The 24,527-nt window shown below is 37.8% G+C and overlaps 1 protein-coding gene across 1 annotated transcript in view; it reads left to right on the top strand.

Moving 5' to 3' along the window:
• The window catches only part of LOC150079220 (uncharacterized), a 309,701-nt gene that overhangs the window by 152,167 nt on the left and 133,007 nt on the right, over window positions 1–24,527 (top strand). The window contains exons 5-6 of the mRNA XM_090382453.1: window positions 245–345; window positions 20,873–21,034. Of these exons, the coding sequence (XP_090238579.1) occupies window positions 245–345; window positions 20,873–21,034 (263 nt within the window). The remainder of the gene's footprint in view (window positions 1–244; window positions 346–20,872; window positions 21,035–24,527) is intronic.

Here is a 24,527-nt window from a genome sequence, read left to right as displayed (position 1 = left end):
TGCATTATATTTCTTTATATCATTCATATGCACAAATATATTTCAATATTCCATTTTTTCTCTAGAGAAAATAATGTTGTAATCCTTCAATTTCTTAATGGCAAAATCATTGTTATATAGTTGTTGTTTGAAGTACCTTGATTTAGCGCCATGTCAGAGGTGAACAAATGGTGCCTCTAAATTGAGGTTCGATTAGTTTTATGCGACATTTCATTGATGATTTCTTTTTTATTTCTGTTCTTAGTTATTGGTGATATATTGAAACGAGGTCTTTCTGGAGGTGAGAAGAAGAGAGCCAATATTGCATGTGAATTGCTTCAGAATCCTACACTTATGCTGTTGGATGTAAGTATTATTGATAACTTTAGGTATTGTACATTTCAGACACATTTGATTAACAAATAATGACTGCACAGGTTAAAACTCTCTATACTGTGCTTAAAGTACATACCAAACCTAATCATGTAATATTTATATAACGGGCAGTTGCGAGCATTATGTCAATTGCTGCCATCAGTAACAAAATTGCATGATGTTTCTTCACTTTCACCTCTATAGTATTTTAGATTCTATTTGTTACTAATAGAATCTAAGAATTGTACTTTTCATGGATGTTTTTCCACAGTTTTATTCTTTAATGTAAACAAAAAGTTAGCTTACTTTTATCTCAGGGCAGCTTTTAAGTTATTTCATGAAAAGTAACTTAACTTTCTTTCATTTTTACCCCCTTTTGACACCCATGGAATGTCAAGGCCTATGATACAAATGCAATAGAACATAATTGCACATTGTGGATAATTTATTTAAAATAGGGTGCCTCCGTAGCCAGATGGGCAGGAGCAGCAGTGCGTAGCACACGCTTCTTGATTAGACCTGGGTTCGAGCCCGTGACCACCAAATACAGAGAATGCGGAAAGGTCAGGGAATGACCACCGCATATCCCCGGAGCAATATGGTCTTAGTTGCTAATGCTCCTAAAAACCAAATAACAAACAAACAACATATTTAAAATTGGAGGGAATGTCATCCATTTGAAAAAAAAAAAAAAAAAAAATCTTTGCACGCATCCACTGATAATTCATTTTCAGAAATAAATAAAGGAGAATATTCAGTGATTTAAAAAAAAAAAATGCTGCCTAACTACACTGTCCTTACTCTAAAGAAAAATGGAAAATTTAAAATCAGGTGTACCTGATTTTGGAACCACACATGGTCCCAGGTAAAGTCTAAAAGGGGCTACAGCCCTCCCATGATCAAAATAATTTGGATTGTTTTAATTTCTCCACATACTTAAAGCTTGCTTATTTCCTGGAACACTGCTTTATTCCCCACTTCTTTAGCAGCAGCTTAGGCCTTATTGCACCTGAGAAATGTTGTTGAAGATTTCATTACTTCATTATTATAGGAATCAATATATTTGATTGCTCAGACCTATTATATTTAGAAATGTAAATGGTTTGCTACATCTTTTCATATTAGGTGTGTTAAGGTCAGAGGATCCTGCATATTCTTATTGAGATTAAAGGCTGTTGAAAAAAAAAAAAAAAAAGAAGAACATTCTGTGAGTGAGTGCTTGACAGTAAGGTGGGTGTGACTGTGAGGACACTGTAGAGGCTGGTCTCTTGTAAGTAAATGCAGATGATTTAAATGAGGGTGCCCAATCCATATTCTTACAAGGATAATTTTCTCTTGTCTGCTTATTTGGTTACTGATTTTCATGGCTGTAGATCTGGTTTTATTTGGAAGGGTTTATTGTTAACCTGGTTTTACCAAGTGCATTGCTACTTCAGCACATTCAATGCTTAAGATAAATGTATCCAGGAATTTTATAAAATATTACTTCTTGTATTTTCCCTCAGAGAAAAAACACAAGAAGTAATGAATGGCTGGATTTATGCTATATGGCTAGTACTGCACTCAATGAATCTGTTTTATGCAACATTTTAGGAGAGAAAGTTTATCTATGTGATTAATGGAATCAATAGCAGCACAAAGATTAATAAGAATTTAGTGGTGGATTTATTGGATGATTGTTTCCTACAGCAGCATGTTCGGGAGACAACTAGAGGGAGTAATACCCTTGATCTGATTATCAGTAGTGATTGAATTACGAAGTGGAAGATAATGGAACCACTAGGTGGCAGTGATCAGAGTGTGCTGATGTGGAATTTATTCAGAGAGGTAACTACCATCAGGTGTAAAGGGAAGGGTTTTTAATTTCTATACAGGGACAGTTTTTAAATTCTATACAGTGGAACCAACTGATGGATGTTACCAACAGCAAATTCTAAATGGTAAGCATTCAAGAAATTAATCTTGGAAGCTACTAGGTTTTTCATACCAACTAAGAAATATTGTTCAAGTTTTAGGCCTAAATGGATGTCAGATGAACTAATAAGACATGTGGCAGAGAAGAAAAATGCACGGGGTACATATAGATTAACAGGTGACACAGAAGCCTGTAGTACATATAAGCTGGTCTGTAATCAAGTCATAAAGGGTGTTAGGCAGGCAAATTATGAGAAATATTTGGCAAAGGTTGTGAAGAAAAACAGCAAAGAGGTCTTTAGTTATGTAAACTCTAGAAGGAAGGGGATGAATCAGATTGGTTCACTTGATATCAGTGGTTCAACTGTTGATGATCGTGCTCAGGTAGCTAGCAAACTGAATGAGGAGTTATTCAGGGAGGGGAATGCCAGATATATTTTAAACTCTGGCAGTGAACTAAATGATTTTGTAATAAATGAGAGCAAAGTGGAACATAAACTGTTGAAGATAAACATAAGAAAGGTGGCTGGGGTGGATGGGATCTATCCAGTTATATTAAAGGAGGCAGCAAAGGAAGTAAGCAAACCCTTAGCCATAATTACGAGAGATTCCTTAGACTCAGGGGGTAATCAATGGACTGGACATGTGCAAGTGTGACCCCAATTCACAAAGGAGGATCAAAGGGTGACAAATAATTACAGACCTGTTAGTTTAACTTCTGTTCAGGGGAAATTGATGGAGGTGCATTCAGGAAATATAGTCACATACTGGTCAAAGAAGCACTGCAGGATCATCTAAACTCTTCAGTTACAGTTAAATTACACTTAAATAGAAAGGGTGCAAGAATATTTCCTGATGCTATCAAGGCAGTGTTAGGTGGGTCAGAAAACTGCTAGCTTGGGGGGAGACAAAGACGAATAGATTAACAGTAGCCACTGGCAGAGGTGAAAGAGATTCTTGCACTGCTTCTATTGGAATGAGCAGAAGCCTGAAAAACAAGATGCAGGATATTTCAGAGACTGCTGGGAGTCATTGCGGTACAAGTAAACATATGGGTTGTGTTAGGGTAGCTAAGAATAGAAATAGGTGCATGTATAATTGTGTGTACACCAATGCTAGGAGTTTAGTAAATAAATTTGATGAATTTGAGGTATTGCTCAAAACATCAAAGGCAGATATTGTTGGGATATCAGAGACGTGGTGTCACACAGATATAAGGAATGCAGAACTAGAATTTGGAGAGTACAACGTCTACAGAAAGGATAGGTTGGATAGGAAGGGAGGAGGGGTTATGCTATTAGTTAAGAAATACATAAAATCCAAGAAAGTGAAGCCAGTGGACATTGCTGGACAGTGCAGTGTCGAGTCAGTTTGGTGTGACATAAGCATTGGGAGATCTAAATTGAGAGTAGGAGTGTGCTATAGGCCTAATGACTCTGATGAGTATAATAAGAAACTGTACAGGGAAATAGAGTGGGCCAGTAAATCAGAGAGTCTTATAATGGGAGATTTTAATTTCCCAGATATTGACTGGAATTTGGGGGCTGGTCACTCACACACTAGCAAGGCTTTTGTGGATTTATTGGATGATTGTTTTCTACATCAGCATGTTCAGGATTGATTATCAGCAGTGATACTTCATGCATTAAGAATCTGCAGATAAATGAACCACTAGGTGGCAGTGATCACAGTGTTCTGAAGTGGGATTTACTCAAAGAGGTAGCTACCATTAGGGGTAAAGGGAAGGGTTATTGCTTTCGTAAAGGCGACTACAATAGACTTTGACAGTATTTAAATTCTATACAGTGGGACCAACTGATGATGTTACCAACAGCAAATGCAAAATGGGAAGCATTCAAAGAACTTATCTTGGAAGCTACTAGTCTTTACATACCAACTAAGAAATATTGTTCAAGGTTTAGGCCTAAATGGATGTCAGATGAACTGATGAGGCATATGGCAGAGAAGAAACATGCATGGGATACATACAAATTAACACATGACACAGAAGCCTAGATGGATACAATTTGATCTGTAACCAAGTTACAAAGGAGGTTAGGCAGGCGAAGGCAGATTACGAGAAATCTTTGGCAAGGGATGCAAAGAAAAACAGCAAAGAGTTCTTTACTTATGTAAACTCTAGAAGGAAGGGGATGAATCAGATTGGTCCACTTGATATCGATGGTTCAACTGTTGATGATCCTGCTCAGGTAGCTAACAAATTAAATGAATATTTTGCATCGACATTCACACATGAGGAGTTATTTAGCAAGGGGAAAGCCAGAGGTGTATTCAACTCTAGCAGTAAGCTAGAGAATCTTGTAATAACTGAGAGTAAAGTGGAGGAGAAATTGTTGAAGATAAACACAAGAAAGGCACCCGGGGTGGATGGGATCTATCCAGTTATATTAAAGGAGGCAGCAGAGGAAGTAAGCAAACCCTTAGCCATAATTATTAGAGCTTCCTTGGACTCAGGGGAGGTACCCACAGACTGGAGATGTGCAAATGTGACCCCAATTCACAAAGTAGGATCAAAGGCCGACACAAGTAATTATAGACCTGTGAGTTTAACTTCTGTTCCAGGAAAATTAATGGAGGCACTAGTTAAAGAAGCACTGCAGGATCATTTAGACAAGACTTCAGTTATAGCTCGGACACAGCATGGTTTTGTTAAAGGGAAGTCTTGCCTGACCAATTTGATTGGATACTATGATGCAGGGAATAACTTTGATATTATATACTTGGATCTTAGAAAGGCTTTTGATACTGTTGCACATGGAAGACTGCTGCACAAATTGGAGCAGTGTGACATTGGAGGCAAATTGCTGCTGTGGATAAAGGGATGGCTGAGGGGAGAAGACAGAGAGTGGTAATCAATGGACACTGCTCGTCGTGGACTAATGTTATTAGTGGAGTCCCTCAGGGCTCAGTGTTGGGTCCATTATTGTTTTCTGTATTCATAAATGATATTGATGATGGTATATCAAGCTTAATGTCGAAGTTTGCAGACGATACAAAGGTAGGCAGGGTTGTCAAGGACACTACTGACACTATGCTGCTGCAACAGGATCTGGAAAGATTGAGCAGATGGGCTGAGAGGTGGCAAATGAAGTTTAACATAGACAAATGTAAAGTACAACACATGGGAAACAGCAACCCCAGAGCAACGTATCAACTCTGTGGTACTATACTGACAGTGGTAGAGATTGAAAGGGACCTGGGCGTGGTTGTGCAGGGAGATATGAAGTTCTCTGAGCAGTGCAGACGGGCTGCAAGAGTAGCTCATGGTGTGTTGTCATTGATATATAGGAATTTTTCTAGCAGGGATAAGGAGGTGATTATTCCCTTGTATAAGGCAATGGTCAGGCCACACCTAGAGTACTGTATACAGGTCTGGAGGCCTCATTTTAAGAAGGATGTAGAGCTGCTGGAACGAGTACAGAGAAGGGCAACAAGATTAGTGAATGGAACAAAGGGGTGATCTGATAGAGGTGTATAAAGCCTTGAATGGTTTGAGCATGCTCAATGCTGATGGGATTCCTCCTCTCGCTCAGAATAATCACCTGAGAGGGCATAAATTCAAATTGAGGAAAGATAGATGTAGGATAGACATGCGTAAATTTGCCTTTAGCCAGTGGGTGGTTGGTTGGTGGAACAGACTTCCATCCCTTGTCGTGGAAGTTGACAGCCGAAATAAGTTAAGGCTCAGCTGGACAGGTATTTTGAACAAACAGAGGGGTGAAGTGGAAGTGGTTTTTTTTTTTTTTTTTTTTGGCTGATGCTGCATAAGCTTGCTTTCTTCCATCAAATTCCTCTACTAATGCTAGTTCATGCACAGCATGGGTTTGTTAAGGGGAAGTCTTGTCTGACCAATTTGATTGGTTTCTATGATGTGGTCACAAAGGAACTGGATGCAAAGAATAATTTTGATATCATATACTTGAATCTTAGGAAGGCTTTTGATACTGTTGTACGTGGAAGACTGCTGTACAAATTGAAGCAGTGTGGCATTGGGGGCAAATTGTGGCTATGAATAAAGGAGAAGACAGATTAGCATTAGCATTAGTAGAGGCATTTGATGCAAGAAAGCAAGCTTATGCAGCATCAGCCAAAAAAAAAAAAAACCCCCCACTTCCACTTCACCCCTCTGTTCGTTCAAAATACCTGTACAGCTGAGCCTTAAACTTATTTAGGCTATCAACCTCCACGACAAGGGATGGAAGTCTGTTCCACCAACCAACCACCCGCTGGCTAAAGGCAAATTTCCACACGTCTATCCTACATCTGTCTTTCCTCAATTTGAATTTATGCCCTCTCAGGGGATTATTCTGAGCTAGAGGAAGAATCCCATCAGCATTGAACATACTCAAACCATTCAAGGCTTTATACACCTCTATCAGATCACCTCGCTGGTGCCTAGTCTCCAGACACTGTAATTTGCAAAACTAAAGCCTTTCTTCGTAAGAGCACCCCTTTGTTCCATTCACTAATGTAGTTGCCCTTCTCTGTACACGTTCCATCAGCTCTACATCCTTCTTGAAATGAGGTCTCCAGACCTGTATACAGTACTCTAGGTGTGGCCTGACCATTGCCTTTTACAAGGGAATAATCACCTCCTTATCCCTGCTGGAAAAATTCCTGTATATCATCGACAATACTCCATGAGCTACTCTTGCAGCCCGTCTGCACTGCTCAGAGAACTTCATATCTGCCTGCACAACCACCCCCAAGTCCCTTTCATTCTCTACCACTGTCAGTGTAGTACCACAGAGTTGATACGTTGCTCTGGGGTTGCTGTTTCCCATGTGTAGTACTTTACATTTGTCTATGTTAAACTTCATTTGCCACCTCTCAGCCCATCAACCTTTCCAGATCCTGTTGCAGCAGCATAGTGTCAGTAGTGTCCTTGACAACCCTGCCAACCTTTGTATCGTCTGCAAACTTGGACATTAAGCTTGATATACCATCATCAATATCATTTATAAATACAGAAAACAATAATGGACCCAACACTGAGCCCTGAGGGACTCCACTAATAACATTAGTCCACGATGAGCAGTGTCCATTGATTACCACTCTCTGTCTTCTCCCCCTCAACCACCCCTTTATCCATAGCAGCAATTTGCCTCCAATGTCACACTGCTCCAATTTGTGTAGCAGTCTTCCATGTGCAACAGTATCAAAAGCCTTTCTAAGGTCCAAGTATATAATATCAAAGCTATTCCCTGCATCCAGTTCTTTTGTGACTGCATCATAGTATCCAATCAAATTGGTCAGGCAAGACTTCCCCTTAACAAAACCAGGCTGTGTCCGAGCTATAACTGAAGTCTTGTCTAAATGATCCTGCAGTGCTTCTTTAACCAGTGCCTCCATTAATTTTCCTGGAACAGAAGTTAAGCTCACAGGTCTATAATTACTTGTGTCAGCCTTTGATCCTCCTTTGTGAATTGGGGTCACATTTGCAGATATCCAGTCTATGGGTACCTCCCCTGAGTCCAAGGAAGCTCTCATAATTATGGCTAAGGGTTTGCTTACTTCCTTTGCTGCCTCCTTTAATATAACTGGATAGATCCCATCCACACCGGGTGCCTTTCTTGTGTTTATCTTCAACAATTTCTCCTCCACTTTACTCCCAGTTATTTCAAGATTCTCTAGCGTACTGCTAGAGTTGAATACACCTCTGGCATTCCCCTCGCTGAATAACTCCTCATGTGTGAATGTCGATGCAAAATATTCATTTAGTTTGTTAGCTACCTGAGCAGGATCATCAACAGTTGACCCATCAATATCAAGTGGACCAATCTGATTCATCCCGTTCCTTCTAGAGTTTACATAAGTAAAGAACTCTTTGCTGTTTTTCTTTGCATCCCTTGCCAAGGATTTCTCGTAATCTGCCTTCGCCTGCCTAACCTCCTTTGTAACTTGATAGTGGTAATCAATGGACACTGCTCTTCATGGACTCCCAAAGGTTTTGTTGTTGGGTCCTTCTGTATTTATTAATGATATTGATGAAGGTATATCAGGCTTAATGTCTAAGTTTTCAGATGATACGAATGTTGGCAGGGTTGTTAATGGCAGTACGCTCTGCAACAGGATATAGAAAATTTGAGCAGATGGGCTGAGATTTGGCAACTGAGGTTTAACATTTTACAATTGTAAAGTACTGCATATGGGTAGCAGTAACCCCAGAGTAAAATATGAACTGTGTAGTACTACACTCAGGGTGGTAGAGAATGAAAAGGACCTGGGGTAATTGTCCAGTCAGATATGGAGTTTTCTGAGCAGTGCAGAGGGTCTGCAAGAGTAGCTCATGGTGTCTTTTCAATGATATACAGGAATTTTTCTAGCCAGGATATGGAAGTGATTATCCCCTTGTATAAGGCAATGGTCAGGCCACACTTTGAGTACTGTATAAAGGTCTGGAGTCCTCATTTTAGGATGGATGTAGAGCTTCTAGAACAAGTACAGAGAAAGGCAACATTATTAATGAATGGAACAAAGGGTTGCTCTTACAAAAAAAGGCTTAAGTTATGCAAATTACAGTGTCTGGAAACTAAGCACCTGTGAGCCGATCTGATTGAGGCGTATAAGACCTTGGATGGTTCAAGGAAGCTCAATGCTGATGGGATTCTTTTTCTTGCCCAGTTTAATCGCCTGAGGGGACATAAATTCAAATTTAGGAAACTGTTGCAGAATAGATGTACTGAAATTTGCCTATAGCCTGCAGGTGGTTGATTTCTGGAACAAACTTTCATCTGTCATTGTAGAAGTGGACAGCTTAAATAAATTCAAGGCAGGACTAGATAATCATTTGGAATGAATGTGAAGGGGTTCTTTTTTTTTCTTTCTTTTGGCCGATGCTGTATAAGCTTGCTTTCTTGCATCATATGCCTCTACTAATGCAAATTGCTTTGTCCTTCAGTGTGGAGCACTTGAAAGATTGTTTTGTGTGTGAAAGATGCACCTACATGAATATCCATCCCTGTATATATGTTCATATTATGGATATTGCAGAGAGTGGGTGGTATATATCTGAATTACATGTAAGTAGGTGTGGACTTGTTTTTCAAACTGCCAAAAGTAGTGTCACATATTTACTGGACATATTTTCCATGAAGGTGTTGTTGCAGTATACTCACTGAAAAACTTTACCATGGTTCAGTTCTCAAGATGGTATTGTTTTCTGCAATCATATCCTGGTTGTTTATTTATCCTAGGTTTGCTTTTGTGTAGACAGTCCCACTGCATTGAAAAGATAGGATGATTTTATAGGCTTTGGATTTTTGTAGCACAATTTGAGCACTGGCCATCCATTTACTACCCACAAACTCATCTGTCCACCTTCTTTGTTGTCTTCCAGGTTTTCTTCTAGCTCCTCTTGGGTACCATTCTGTTATTTTCTTAGTCCATATATCATCATGTCTTTGAGCTATGTGTCCTGCCCAAGATCATTTTAATTCTTTAGTTTTGATAAGAATGTCCTTTACTTCAGTTTGCTGCCTAATACATGTGTTTCTCTTCTTATCTAACAGTCTGATTCCCAATATAATTCGTTCCATTCTTCGCTGTGTGGTTCTCAGCTTCTTTTCCATTCTTTTGGTGAGTGCCCAAGTTTCACTTCCATAAGTCATGGTGGGGAGTATATATTGGTTCATTATTTTACATTTCAGACAAATTGGGATATTGCTCCTCAGTATGTGACTATATTTTCTGAATGCTATCCATCCAAAATTTATTCTTCTCTTGACTTCCAGCCATTTAGCATTACAATTATTACAACTAATGACTTGTCCCAGATTAGTATGACTCCACCTTTTCAATTACTGCTCCTTCAATCATTATATCCCTTTCTGTGGCGTACTTGATCATTATTTTTGTTTTAGCCATATTCATCTTTAGTTCAAAATCCTTACTAACTCTGCATAACTGTTAAGATTTTTCTCTAATTCTTTGGGATTGCAGCTTATGACGACAATGTCATTTGCAAATTGTAAATGGTTTAGGTACTCTCCATTCACATTGACTCCTTTCTGTGACCAGTCTAATCTTCTGAAGGCTTCCTCAAGGGCAGCAGTAAACAACTTTGGAGATATTGTGTCTCCTTGTCGAACTCCTTTCTCAATTTTCAATTTCCTACTGTCTTTGTCTAGGCTAATAAAGGAGGTGGCATTCTCATATATTTTCTTCAAAATCATAATATATGGGTATCTATGCCTTGTCTTTCCAGTGCCCGAAACATTGCCTTATGCTGTATAGAGTCAAATGCCAGGCATAATGGTGTTTTATTATTCATTTGCTTTCTTCATTAGCTGTGATATTATGTGAAGGTGATCCATAGTTGGGAATCCTGTCCTAAAGCTAGGTTGATTCTCATCAAGTATTCTTTCTAATCTATTAGTAATGACCCTTGTGAACAACTTGTAGATGTGGGATAACAAGCTAATTGGTCTATAATTTCCAATTTCTGATTTATCTCCTTTCTTATGCAGCAAAACTATGATTGCATTATTCCACCCCTTAGGCATCACACCTTTTCTAATGCATTTTGTGTCATGTCTCTTCCTCCCAATTTTAACAACTCTACAATAACTTCATCTCTTCCCGGGGCTTTCTGATTCTTCATTTTTCTTCAACGCATATTCTACCTCATCAGGAAGGATATCAGGTATGTTGTATGTGTTACTAATTTGTGATTCATCTTCCCCGCTGCTGGCATCATTCCCTCGCTCCTTGTATAATTCTCTATATTAGTCTTCTGCTATTTGAATTATGCCTTCTCTGCTGTTTATAAGTACACCATCGCTATTCTTCATTTTCAGTATCATTTGTCTTTCTGTATTACTGCTCGTGGCTGCTGATTTAAATCCTTTGTTTTCTCTTAATGCTTGTTCTACTTTTCTTGTGGTATATCTTCTTATGTCCTCTCTGAGTCTATTTCTAATGGCTTTGCATAACTCAGTATACTCAATTTTCTCCTTGTTAGTGTTTATCTTTCTCTTCATTTGTCGTCTTCGGTTCATCACGACAAGTGTTTCTTGATTAATTTTTTCTTCTTTGAATTTCTTTTTACCTATAGGTTTCTTGGGCTTTATCACTTTCAGAAAGTTGTAATATTCCTTGTCAATATCTTGGTCCTGAACAGTCTGCAGAAGCTCAAACTTGTTCTTAAGTCCCAATACATACTGCTTTTTCTCCTCTATCTCAAAGACAGTTGTAGGAAGAAATCAATTTCATTAGTTGTTAATCCATTTGGGCTCTTCCATGTTCACTTTCTGTTCACCCTTTTCTTGAAAAAAAGTGTTCATTACTGACAATCCTCGAGATTCTGCAAATTCTACAAGTCTTTCACCAATTCCAAAATTTCCTATAGTTCCCCTTTCTGTGTTGTTTTGTCTCTTTCCAACCTTAGCAGTGAAGTCCCGCATAATGATCAGTGTAGTGAGTTTTTTGTTCATCTAGAAGACTCTCAATTTCAGTGTACATTTCTTCAACCTCTTCATCATCATCATGGCTCAATGTTGGTGCATAAGCACCCCAAGAACATTTTATTTAAAGTATCTAATTGTATAATCATGTATTGATTCTTGAAAAAGCAACTAATAATCCCCCCTCATCAAAATTTATGGTAGTGTGTCACTGCCTCTGCATATAAAATTTGTATGAGTGCCATTCTATACGCTCTCAATGCAATATAATACAATTGGTTACAAAAAGTTTCTTTGTCTTTATGCAAAAACAATTTTTCTTCATCTTTCCTTTTTGCAAAAAAAAAGGGCAAATTTTTGGTTATTTTCATTAACAATTTGGCTGTCAGGTTCAATCTTTCTGATGATTCAAAATAGAAAAAGAAATGTGGGTTAATAGCCTTGTTCTCTATAATATGTGACCATTTCATGGTATTTGGTGCAATGAAATGTTTGAATTTCAGTTATAATTTCACATATTATAAAATGTGAAAAAGATAACTTGTTTGCCTTATTATGTTATATTATGTATTATAAGTAGATGTGATTTTTCAGTTTCAGGCGGCAGTTATTGTAATTTATCTTACATCTGCAAAAAAGATATGCAAAACCAGATGTTGTACATGCCAAATGTTTATTTCTATTTTTTGTCACATAATTCTTCTCTAAGTTGCATGTTGTTCAGAAATATGTTTCCCAATAGTGAAATAGCAAAAATATATACAGTTGTGGAAGAACAGAAACAGCAGGCATTGTTAATAAAATTGCACAGATAGGGAAAGAAGAGGTAGATGGCTCTGAAAAAATGAACCATTTGCAGTTGCTACAGATGGCAGTAATCAAAGTGATTCCAAGCTATAGTTGTGGTAACCTTTAGTTATATAAAAAAAGTCATCAAATTGAAAGCAGCTTGCTCTCGTTGCCAGCACTGGAAGGTGAGATACTATAGGGTACAACATTGTTGGGCATCATCTGAACAACCTGAAAGTAGTGGAATCCCTTCAAAAATTCTTTGGGAATTAGTGCTGATAATGTGTGTGTTATGGTAGGCCTAAAATCTAGAGTAGCATGGTTATTAAAAGAGGAAATTGGAACACTTGGTGGCAGTAGGCTGTCCTTGTCATCTTATTAATTTGTGTTCCAAAAAGATAGTTGCATGCTTTCCTCTGAAAGTTGAAAAATATCTCATGGACATTTACAGTGTACTTTTTTATTAATATGGAAGAAAAATGTTTACCCTTATGTGTTTTTTTTTTTTTTTTTTTTTGCTTTTGAATCAAATGTATCAAGTTTTTGGTCTAGGTGGAACAGATTTCAGGCCTTATGCTTCTCCTTTTTAGCTTTTCTTCACTTCATCAGAAAGTGGAGTGCCTATGATGTCTGCATGGGCCTCCTACATATTTTATTTTTACCTAGCCTGGCCTGACCCCGAAGTCTAGACAGCCCTGACCCAAGCCCAAATTTGTTTTTCAAATTCATTTCCCTCCCAAAACCAAAATTTATCCCACCTCAATTGAAACTTTTTAGATAAATAAAATCACTAGCATTACATTGAAGTTTCATAATAATAAACTAAATTTTCAGATTAAAAATTCAGTATTAATAATTATATAACGATAATAAATATCCAAATTAATTATAAAAAAAAGAAAATGGAATAAATTTTCAACGTATATAATATAATTCCAAAACGAATATCAATAACCACCTCTACCAGCCACTTCCTCTTTACATGGCTTTTATTGCAAATTGTTCTGCAGAAATAAAATAGAGTCAACATTGTCGTACTTAAATTGGCTCGACAGTCTTGCACTGTTAACCAGGCTGCACTAAAATTTCTTTCAGGGCTTGCACTGCTGATGGATCATTTCCATGAAAGAGTACAAATTTTGGTGAATTTTAGAAGTGTTGGCAAATTGCTCTTTATTGGTCAATTGAAAGTGTCAACAGACAAATAATACACATTTTTTCTGATAAACCTTTAAGAATATGTACTTAGTCAAAGCTTTTATTAAGTATATATTCCTTAAATTTAAATACATAAAAAAATATATGTAAGAGGCCGAAAAAGTCCGAAATAACAATTCATTACGATTATTTATGCCTGGCCTGGGACTGTGCAGACCTCTAGTCTGCAGTTAGTGTGTGGAATTGTAGCTTTGATGGTTGCTGGCATCTGATTTGTAATGTGTGTAACAGTAACATCTATGGATTGGAAGGATACAATCTGTTCATCTAGTAGGGCAAGATTTACATATAATGCCCAGTCAGCTTTCTGAAACTGCCACTTCATTCAAGTTTCAAGTAGTGGAACATCATTTTTAAACAGTTTACTGATCACAAGAAAATAACCACTGTTAAGTGGACCATCAGTAACAGTCCAGTCAAAAAGCAGATTATACCTGGCAAACATATTTACAGGTGAATTGCTGAGCTAGTATTTTTAGAAAAATTTATATACATATAGGTTCTTGAATTGACCATGGAGCAGAGTTTGTTTGTCCAGTAGGTATTTCATCATTTGACCTCATTTATCTCAATAATGGGATCTCCATAGGGGATAATGTTCCTGAATCCCCCCAATGATACAGAAATGGGACTGTAGCTGAATGATAAGGTTTTAAGGTTTTTAACTCTCCAAAATTAAATGACAGAAAATATTTTCAGTCATTTCACATGACACATTTGTAAGACTGTTGAAATGAAGCATTTTTCATCCCTTTTTGAAATCTCGTATGAAGACACTGATATGAGCAGGAATCACACAGTGATGGAGAAGATTGCAATAATAATGTGCTCTCGTGGTATGCATCTCTGGATAAATCAGTTGGAACATCCTTGAAGAAAAAGTACCAATTATGAAATTTACTGTAAACTCACAAATGGACAGTGGAGAGGTTGTAAAACCTGGTAGTGATGATCCCCACACCTGCCAATTAACTTGAAATGAACTTCATAGGTCAATAAGATGTTCTCCAACCACATAATTGACCTCCATCCATGCCAGAAATCCCAAACCATAGAACAAAGTTGTTACCTTGATATGGATCTTGTACAGGTACCACTGAATAATGGATCAAAGAACTTTACAGGCAGATGACCATGGAATGTTAAGCTGTTGTGTACTGTCCTCATGTGAACAGATGAACGTTGTGCACACCATTGGCCACAGCAACAGTTGCCATGACTTGGGGGGAGGGATGTCCTGTGGCATGAGCTATTTCATCTGTTTCTTGGAATTTTCTAATCATTTTGTGCATCCCATTTTGGGAAAGTGGTCCTCTTTTAAATGCCAGTATTTTCTAATCACTTTTGGGATAATACTCCCAAAGCCTGTAGCTTTTACATAAAAGCTACAAGCTTGTAATAGTAACTGATTTAGATAATAGCAGTTATAGTCAGAGTTTTAAAATGACTTATGAATTCAATTATTCCAAGTCTTTATTTAACTCCATTGTGCTAAGGGCAACAGTGCATAATTAGATATCTACGATACCTAAATTATGCACTGTTAATTAGAAAAGAAAAGGGAAAAGGATTTTTGGAAATAACTATTTTTATGTAGGATTTTGGTCATCTAGTATCTTGGTTGCATTGTAACAAACTTTGGCCACTGATCTTCAGACCTCAATTCTTGTAGCTTTTGGTTATGGTAGTTATCAAGGACATATGCGATCCTGGCTGATTTGAAGGGAAGCATCACAAGGCATGTTGCCAACATTTCCCATTATATTTGCCATGCTACACTTGCAACATATAGTGGACACAGATTTGATGATACTGACATCTGTGTCACAGCAAACCATCCAAACAGTACTGTCCCAATTTAACATAGTGACAGTATTGCTTCCTGGTGACAGGTTTTGGAAAAAAAAAAAAAATTTTTTTTTGCACACATTGGATAAGTATACATTCCAAATTTAATCTTTCTAACATAGCAGTTTTCTACCTACAGCCAGCTCTGAAATGATGCACTTTAATTATAACCACCCTGTATATCAACATATTTAGGAAAGTATTGAAGAGCAAGAATGTATTTGAACTTGATCATTATTGACAATGCAGATATTAAAATATATTGTGCCATCAGGATCAGGGTACTCCAGGCAGTAGCCTGATCAGCTGGTACCTTGAGCCAGCTCTGTTCATGTTTTGTGAAGGCTTTGTAAACAATTTTAAATATGCCATATAAAAACAAAAGAAAACAAAACAAAAAAAAAAATGCATGGCATTTTGTGTCTATACCTCGGGTGACATTATGGCACAGTAGTTCTCACAATGCTTTTTCAGTGTGTGTGTGTGTGTGTGTGTTTCTTAGAATTTACTTGTTTTGTTCTTCACATATTTTAAATGTTAGAGGTGCTACTTCTTTAGTGAATTTCACTAAAGAAGTTATTAATAACCAAAAGTGTTTATTCGATTATTCATTTTTAACTTTTCTTAATGTGATCCACAAACAATGAATCGGTTGAAGAAAACAATTGTGCATCATTAATCTAGACTGATCACTGGGAACCTACTTTATGAAAACCAAATAAGATGTAAGGCTAAAAGGAGGTTAATTATGGGTAGATTCTTTCTACATGCTGACGAGGCTACTAGTGACGGTCGTGTTCAAAGCCACTAAGTGGATTTTTCTTATTTATTGATTTGAAATTATTGTTTTTCTAAAACTTTTGATTTAAATTTAGTAGTATAACATTATTTTGTGATTTTCTGATTAATTTGGTGTATTTATTCTTTACTCAGCCTTGTAATTGCATAAAGGTATCGGTAAGGGTTTCCACGTGTTCGTAACTACCGTTCATAACTTTCCCGCCTTTGTGATACGATAGTTATGTACCGTACTAGATAGCGTTAGTTGAACTTCGTTAGCAGTTAAATTGTATGTTTAAATAAATACATATAACGACTTAGATTACAAACGTAATATAATTAATTATATTTAACAATTAATAACATAACATAATTAATTATAATTAATTAATAAATTAATAGAATCATGACTCAGACCAGAGCAGCAAAGCAAAAGGCTCAAGCTAATGGAAGTGCTGTGGCTCAGAGCAGAACTGAGGGGAGCAGTTGTCCTCTGACTCACAGCCTTATAAAATGCACTGTTTGCTTGATGTTTGCAGAGCAATCGGGTACGGGACATGATACTGCCAAGGGGGATGTCTTTGTGTGTGTGCGATGCAAGGAGTGTATCGATATCAGGCAACAACTCGGCGTTCTTGTGGGCCTATATGAGAGCTTGAAGGACAGGGTGGATGCCCTCGAAGAAACTAAATTGAGGGGCCCATCAAGCTCTCAGCTGCCCACATCAACGCCAGAGCTTGCACTTGGGTATCGCGTGACACAGAGACAACCCCCAAGGCAGAATGCGCTGGTCCCGAAGGAACTAGTAGTTGTTGGTGACTCTATTGTCAGGGAAACGGGGAACATGCTTTGTAAAAAAGATAGGTGGAACAGGACCAGGGTATGTCTGCCAGGGGCAAAGGTTGATGACGTTGTAGAGCGAATATCATCTTTTAAGGGCACAAAAGGTGATATAGTTGTACACGTTGGCACTAATAATATTAAGAGTAGGAGACCGGCAGAATTACTTAACAAGTACAGGTCACTGTTGAACAAAAGCCGAGAATTAGGGTTGAATTTGAAAGTGTCTGCAATTCTGCCCAGACACGATAGGAGGGAGTATATGATGAGAGCCTTGTCGATCAATTCGGCCCTGGAAAGATTGTGCAAGGCTCAAGGGGTAGAATTTTTTTCAGCCTGGACTGTACTTGTTAACAGGAGAGATTGCTTCTACAGGGATGGGATACACTTAAATAGAAAGGGTGCAAGAATATTTGCTGATGCTATCGAGGCAGTGTTAGGTGGGTCGGAAAACTGCTAGCTTGGGGGGAGACAAAGACCAATAGATTGACAGTAGCCACTGGCAGAGGTGAAAGAGATTCTTGCACTGCTTCTATTAGAATGAGCAGAAGCCTGAAAAACAAGATGCATGGTATTTCAGAGACTGCTGGGAGCCATTGTGGTACAAGTAAACACATGGGTTGTGTTAGGGTAGCTAAGAATAGAAACAGGTGCAGGTATACTTGCGTGTACACCAATGCTAGGATATTAGTAAATAAATTTGATGAATTTGAGGTATTGCTCAAAACATCGAAGGCAGATATTGTTGGGATATCAGAGACGTGGTGTCACACAGATATAAGGGATGCAGAACTGCAATTTGGGGAGTACAACGTCTACAGAAAGGATAGACAGGATAGGAAGGGGGGAGGGGTTATGCTATTAGTTAAGAAACACATAAAAACCAAGGAAGTGAAGCCAGTCGACATCGCTGGACAGTGCAGTGTTGAGTCAGTTTGGTGTGACATAAACATTGGGAGATCAAAATTGAGAGTAGGAGTGTGCTATAGGCCTAATGACTCTGATGAGTATAATAAGGAACTGTACAGGGAAATAGAGTGGGCCAGTAAATCAGAGAGTCTTATAATGAGAGATTTTAATTTCCCAGATATTGACTGGAATTTGGGGGCTGGTTACTCACACACTAGCAGGGCTTTTGTGGATTTATTGGATGATTGTTTTCTACATCAGCATGTTCGGGAGGCAACTAGAGGGAGTAATACTCTTGATTTGATTATCAGCAGTGATTCTTCATGCATTAAGAATCTGCAGATAAATGAACCACTAGGTGGCAGTGATCACAGTGTGCTGAAGTGGGATTTACTCAAAGAGGTAACTACCATTAGGGGTAAAGGGAAGGGTTATTGCTTCCGTAAAGGCGACTACGATAGACTGAGACAGTATTTAAATTCTATACAGTGGGACCAACTGATGATGTTACCAACAGCAAATTCAAAATGGGAAGCATTCAAAGAACTTATCTTGGAAGCTACTAGGCTTTACATACCAACTAAGAAATATTGTTCAAGGTTTAGGCCAAAATGGATGTCAGATGAACTAATGAGGCATATGGCAGAGAAGAAAAATGCATGGGATACATATAAATTAACATGTGACACAGAAGCCTATGATAGATACAAGTTGATATGCAACCAAGTTACAAAGGAGGTTAGGCAGGCGAAGGCAGATTACAAGAAATCCTTGGCAAGGGATGCAAAGAAAAACAGCAAAGAGTTCTTTACTTATGTAAACTCTAGAAGGAAGGGGATGAATCAGATTGGTCCACTTGATATTGATGGGTCAACTGTTGATGATCCTGCTCAGGTAGCTAACAAACTAAATGAATATTTTGCATCGACATTCACACATGAGGAGTTATTCAGCGAGGGGAATGCCAGAGGTGTATTCAACTCTAGCAGTAAGCTACAGAATCTTGAAATAACTGGGAGTAAAGTGGAGGAGAAACTGTTGAAGATAAACACAAGAAAGGCACCCGGGGGGGATGGGATCTATCCAGTTATATTAAAGGAGGCAGCAAAGGAAGTAAGCAAACCCTTAGCCATAATTATGAGAGCTTCCTTGGACTCAAGGGAGGTACCCATAGACTGGAAATGTGCAAATGTGACCCCAATTCACAAAGGAGGATCAAAGGCTGACACAAGTAATTATAGACCTGTGAGCTTAACTTCTGTTCCAGGAAAATTAATGGAGGCACTGGTTAAAGTAGCATTGCAGGATCATTTAGACAAGACTTCAGTTATAGCTCAGACACAGCATGGTTTTGTTAAGGGGAAGTCTTGCCTGACCAACTTGATTGGATACTATGATGCAGGGAATAACTTTTATATTATATACTTGGATCTTAGAAAGGCTTTTGATACTGTTGCACATGGAAGACTGCTACACAAATTGGAGCAGTGTGACATTGGAGGCAAATTGCTGCTATGGATAAAGGGGTGGTTGAGGGGGAGAAGACAGAGAGTGGTAATCAATGGACACTGCTCATCGTGGACTGATGTTATTAGTGGAGTCCCTCAGGGCTCAGTGTTGGGTCCATTATTGTTTTCTGTATTTATAAATGATATTGATGATGGTATATCGGGCTTAATGTCCAAGTTTGCAGACGATACAAAGGTTGGCAGGGTTGTCAAGGACACTACTGACACTATGCTGCTGCAACAGGATCTGGAAAGGTTGAGCAGATGGGCTGAGAGGTGGCAAATGAAGTTTAACATAGACAAATGTAAAGTACTACACATGGGAAACAGCAACCCCAGAGCAATGTATCAACTCTGTGGTACTACACTGACAGTGGTAGAGAATGAAAGGGACTTGGGGGTGGTTGTGCAGGCAGATATGAAGTTCTCTGAGCAGTGCAGACGGGCTGCAAGAGTAGCTCATGGAGTATTGTCAATGATATACAGGAATTTTTCCAGCAGGGATAAGGAGGTGATTATTCCATTGTATAAGGCGATGGTCAGGCCACACCTAGAGTACTGTATACAGGTCTGGAGGCCTCATTTCAAGAAGGATGTAGAGCTGCTGGAACGAGTACAGAGAAGGGCAACAAGATTAGTGAATGGAACAAAGGGGTGCTCTTACGAAGAAAGGCTTAAGTTTTGCAAATTACAGTGTCTGGAGACTAGGCACCAGCGAGGTGATCTGATAGAGGTGTATAAAGCCTTGAATGGTTTAAGCATGCTCAATGCTGATGGGATTCTTCCTCTAGCTCAGAAAAATCACCTGAGAGGGCATAAATTCAAATTGAGGAAAGACAGATGTAGGATAGACGTGCGGAAATTTGCCTTAAGCCAGCGGGTGGTTGGTTGGTGGAACAGACTTCCATCCCTTGTGGTGGAGGTTGATAGCCTAAATAAGTTTAAGGCTCAGCTGGACAGGTATTTTGAACGAACAGAGGGGTGAAGTGGAAGTGGGTTTTTTTTTTTTGGCTGATGCTGCATAAGCTTGCTTTCTTGCATCAAATGCCTCTACTAATGCTAATGCTACATATTTTGATGCCATAAATGAGTAAATAAAATATTAAGGACTTTTGACCAGCAGCACACTTAGTGATAGTAGTATTACTCTAATTTCTAAGCAGAACAGCCACATAATTTTATTTCAATGCCAGTAAATACTGTGCTGATGTGAATTTATTACAAATTATATTTAAAAGAAAGATGAATATAATAAAATTTATATGTATACACTATTTGTTTTCATAGGAACCAACATCAGGTCTGGATTCAAGTACTGCTCATTCTCTTATGGATACTCTGAAGAAATATGCTGCCAAAGAGAACAAAACTTTAGTAGTCACTGTCCATCAACCATCCAGTCAAATTTTTTACATGTTTGATAGGGTTCTGTTACTATGTAATGGACAGGTAAGATTTAAATTTATTTGATAGGTAAAAAAAATAAAGTGATCTTCACAAGAATGTCAGTGTAAATACATAGTAGAGTTGGTGATTTCTTCATTCACAGAAAACTGTTTACAAAATATCTGGACACAGTTATTTTATAAGTAGTGTGTTGCAAATAATATTATTATATCTATAATAATAACAGAAGTTACTTACCTTTTTATACAAACTAAGAGATACTGTTCAAGTTTTAGACCTAAATGGATGAAGTGGGACATGAAGTTCTTTGAACAGCATATACATGAGGTTCTGTTAGCAATACACAGAAATAAGATGATTATCCTGTTGTATAAGATAATGGTTAGGCTGCATCTTTGAGTACCATATACAGGAACTTCCCCGACTTACGTAAGTTGGAATTTCCCCCATGCTTGTGTAGCACTCGCAACGATCTCGCTGAATTGATTGAATCAAAAAAGAAATGTTTGACGAATATGTAAATAGAATTATTTATTGTATTTATTCAATTTTTTTATCTTATGCACAGGAAAAATTACAAAAGCGTGCAATTTAAAAAATTTCAAAAAAAGAGAGGAGACAGGCATAACGTCAGTAAGTTTTACCTCTTGAGCATTGTTTAGAAGACATCAATTCTCTCCAGAATTGATGTCTTCAGCCGATAAGTACGCCACTGTGGAGATTTAGAAGGGGTTGGCTGTTCAACCTTACGAAAGAACATATTAATGGACGGTGGATTTTTTCTTTTCATCATAGATTTCTTTGTAGCAAGCAAGCATATCATTCACCCCTCTGTTAGCTTTTAAGAATCGTTCGCTGTCAAGATCCATCTTCTCAAACCTCGCCATTGCAATTTCAAGAAATGCCATTGCCATCTCTCTGGTGATGAAGCGTCTTGGCTTCTCATTTGGTTCATCTTGAGCTTCGTCAGTGTTTTCTTCTTTTACTATCGCTGCCTGCAAGTCAATAGGTTCTTCGTTAGATAATTCCTTCTCTTCTTCCTCTATTAACTCCTCAAGTCTTTGGCATCAATCTCCAACTGAAGTAGCTCTGCAACCTTTACAATCTTATCTGTAACCTCTTCATATGATTCATCTTTTTCAAACCTTTCAAAGTCTTTTACGTGCCGTGGGCATATTTTATTCGATGTGCTATTGAAACAACTTTTAGTAATTTCTGTCCTGGCCTTATTAATGTTTAAGATGGCGTGGTAAATATTTTAAGATTTCGAAAAGTTCTTAATGTAAAATTTTTCTCACCATCTACTGCAGACAATGACAATGTCTGAGCAAATGTTGTGCATAAATAGTGTGCTTTTAAATTCGAAATAACAGCCTGATCCATAGTTTGGATGAGTGAAGTTGTGTTTGGCGGTAGAAATATGACTCTCACATTCGAATTGAAATCATCTAGATGCATAGGATGTCCAGGAGCATTATCTAATAGCAGCAAAATTTTGACAGGAACGTCATTGTCTTTACAATATTTTTCAACCTCAGGAATGAAGCAGCATTTAAACCAATCCTCAAAGAGAGATATTGTTATCCATGCTCTCTGGTTCGATCGGAAATGCACAGGTAGGGTGGCTTTATTGATGCCCTTAAATGCACGAGGATTTCCAGAATTGCACACAAGCACTGGTTTTAATCTGTAATCTCCCTCTGCATTAGCCCCAAGCAAGAGCATGGCCGTATTGTTTGAAGCCTTGAAACCTGGCATTGTCTTTTCCTCTTTGGCAATGTATGTTTGATCTGGCATTTTTTCCATTACAGTCTCATCAATGTTAAAAATTTGCTGGGTTGAATAGCCGCCTTCATTAATAATTTTTTACATCACATCACAAAATTTCTCTGCAGCTGCAGAATCGGCACTGATGACTTCACCGCATACTTTAATGTTTTGGAAACCAGCGCTATGCTTGAACCTATTAAACCACCTGCTGCTTGCCACGGGGTTCCCCGTACTTATCTTTAATATCTTCATAAATACTTGTTGCTTTTGCTTGAATGGCCATTGGACTCAGGGGCACTTGCTTCTAAATCTGATTTTCCATCCATATTATTAACAGCTGTTCCATCTTCGATATAGCACCAGAACACTGTTTTGTGATCACTGTTGATCTTAAGTGCATTGATCCTTTGACATGCTCTTTTATACACGCACTGTTCTTTAAAATAGCATTCACTGTTGAAGCAGCGAGACCTAATTCCCTTGCAATAGCTGACAAACTTTGTCCTGCTTCATACTTCTTAATCATTTTCATCTTCATTTCCTAGCACTGCCAGCACTTGCACTTCTGTCACATATATAAAAGTGATACATATCTTAAAAAAAAAAAAAAGTAGGTTGTGACGATTGCTATTTATATCAGCATGTTAAGGAAAGTACCAGGGGAAAGGGGATAATTTAATTTCAGGAAAAGGGACTGTGACTCAAAGAGGCCACATGTCTTTTCTCAACTTAAAAAAAAAACAGCATGAGTAAGAAGAATTATTGGAATAGCTTGATAGTCATAATATTATAAGAATCACAAGATGGTTTTAACTGATTTTCTGTTGACATTTAAAAGTTGACATTAAAAGTGAGGACTAAGATATATTGCTACAGGAAGTTAAAAAAATTATACAACTGGTCTAAAAATGGAAGGGTTTGTTAAACTTCTGGCATAACGGTGATATGTCAGGGGTTCAACAAACCAAAACCAATTAATTAATATCTAGCAAAGACACAACTTGAAATGTATGAATAGAGAATTAACATCATACATCAAATGTCTGACATCATCACATATCATACATTCTTTTTGTGTTTTAATATTACACAATGAGAAATGTAACATTATTTATGGATGATAATGATATATATTCTCTTTGTGATTTCATATTACACAATGAGAAATGTAACATTACTTATGAATGATGATGATATATTTCACCCCAGGGGCTCACATCTGGTGAGTATGGGCTTGGCACACCCAGGGTCCTGAGCTGGATATCATCATTCTTCTCTTTCTTGGTGATTCCTTTCTACTTCTCTCTCTCTCTCTCAGGGTAACTCGGGGAATTTTTTTTTTTTTTTTTTTTGGCTGGTGCAGCATAAGCCTCAGGCTTCCTTGCACCATATGGCTAATGATAATAAATATGGAATCAATCATTTAGTATGTTGTTACATATCCTATAAAACACAGGGTTTAAACAGGAGGCGCTTCAATTTTTGAGGATCCCTTGATGATAAGTCTTATCAGTTGAAAACCTCAGGAAATTTGCATAAATGCAAATTTCCTGAGGTTTCCAATATTAAGTTGTTGATAGGGATGAATCTATCCATGATAGTCATCATGGATAGATTCTACATGAGATGTAGTTGTTCTCAATGAGAACATTGAGAACAACTACAATGTTTGTGTAAAGACGTTACAAAATCAAGTTTCCCCATACTTTAGAAGAAGAGATGATGCCAGATAGTATCTGGATGTTTGTGATGAACTTGATTTCAA

The sequence above is a fragment of the Mastigoproctus giganteus genome, chromosome 10 (genome assembly GCF_048544385.1).
Source record: "Mastigoproctus giganteus isolate SK-2022 chromosome 10, ASM4854438v1, whole genome shotgun sequence".
NCBI classification, from domain to species: Eukaryota; Metazoa; Arthropoda; class Arachnida; order Uropygi; family Thelyphonidae; genus Mastigoproctus; species Mastigoproctus giganteus.
Note: the sequence above shows the minus strand (reverse complement) of the source record. Positions and strands in the feature narration are given on the sequence as shown.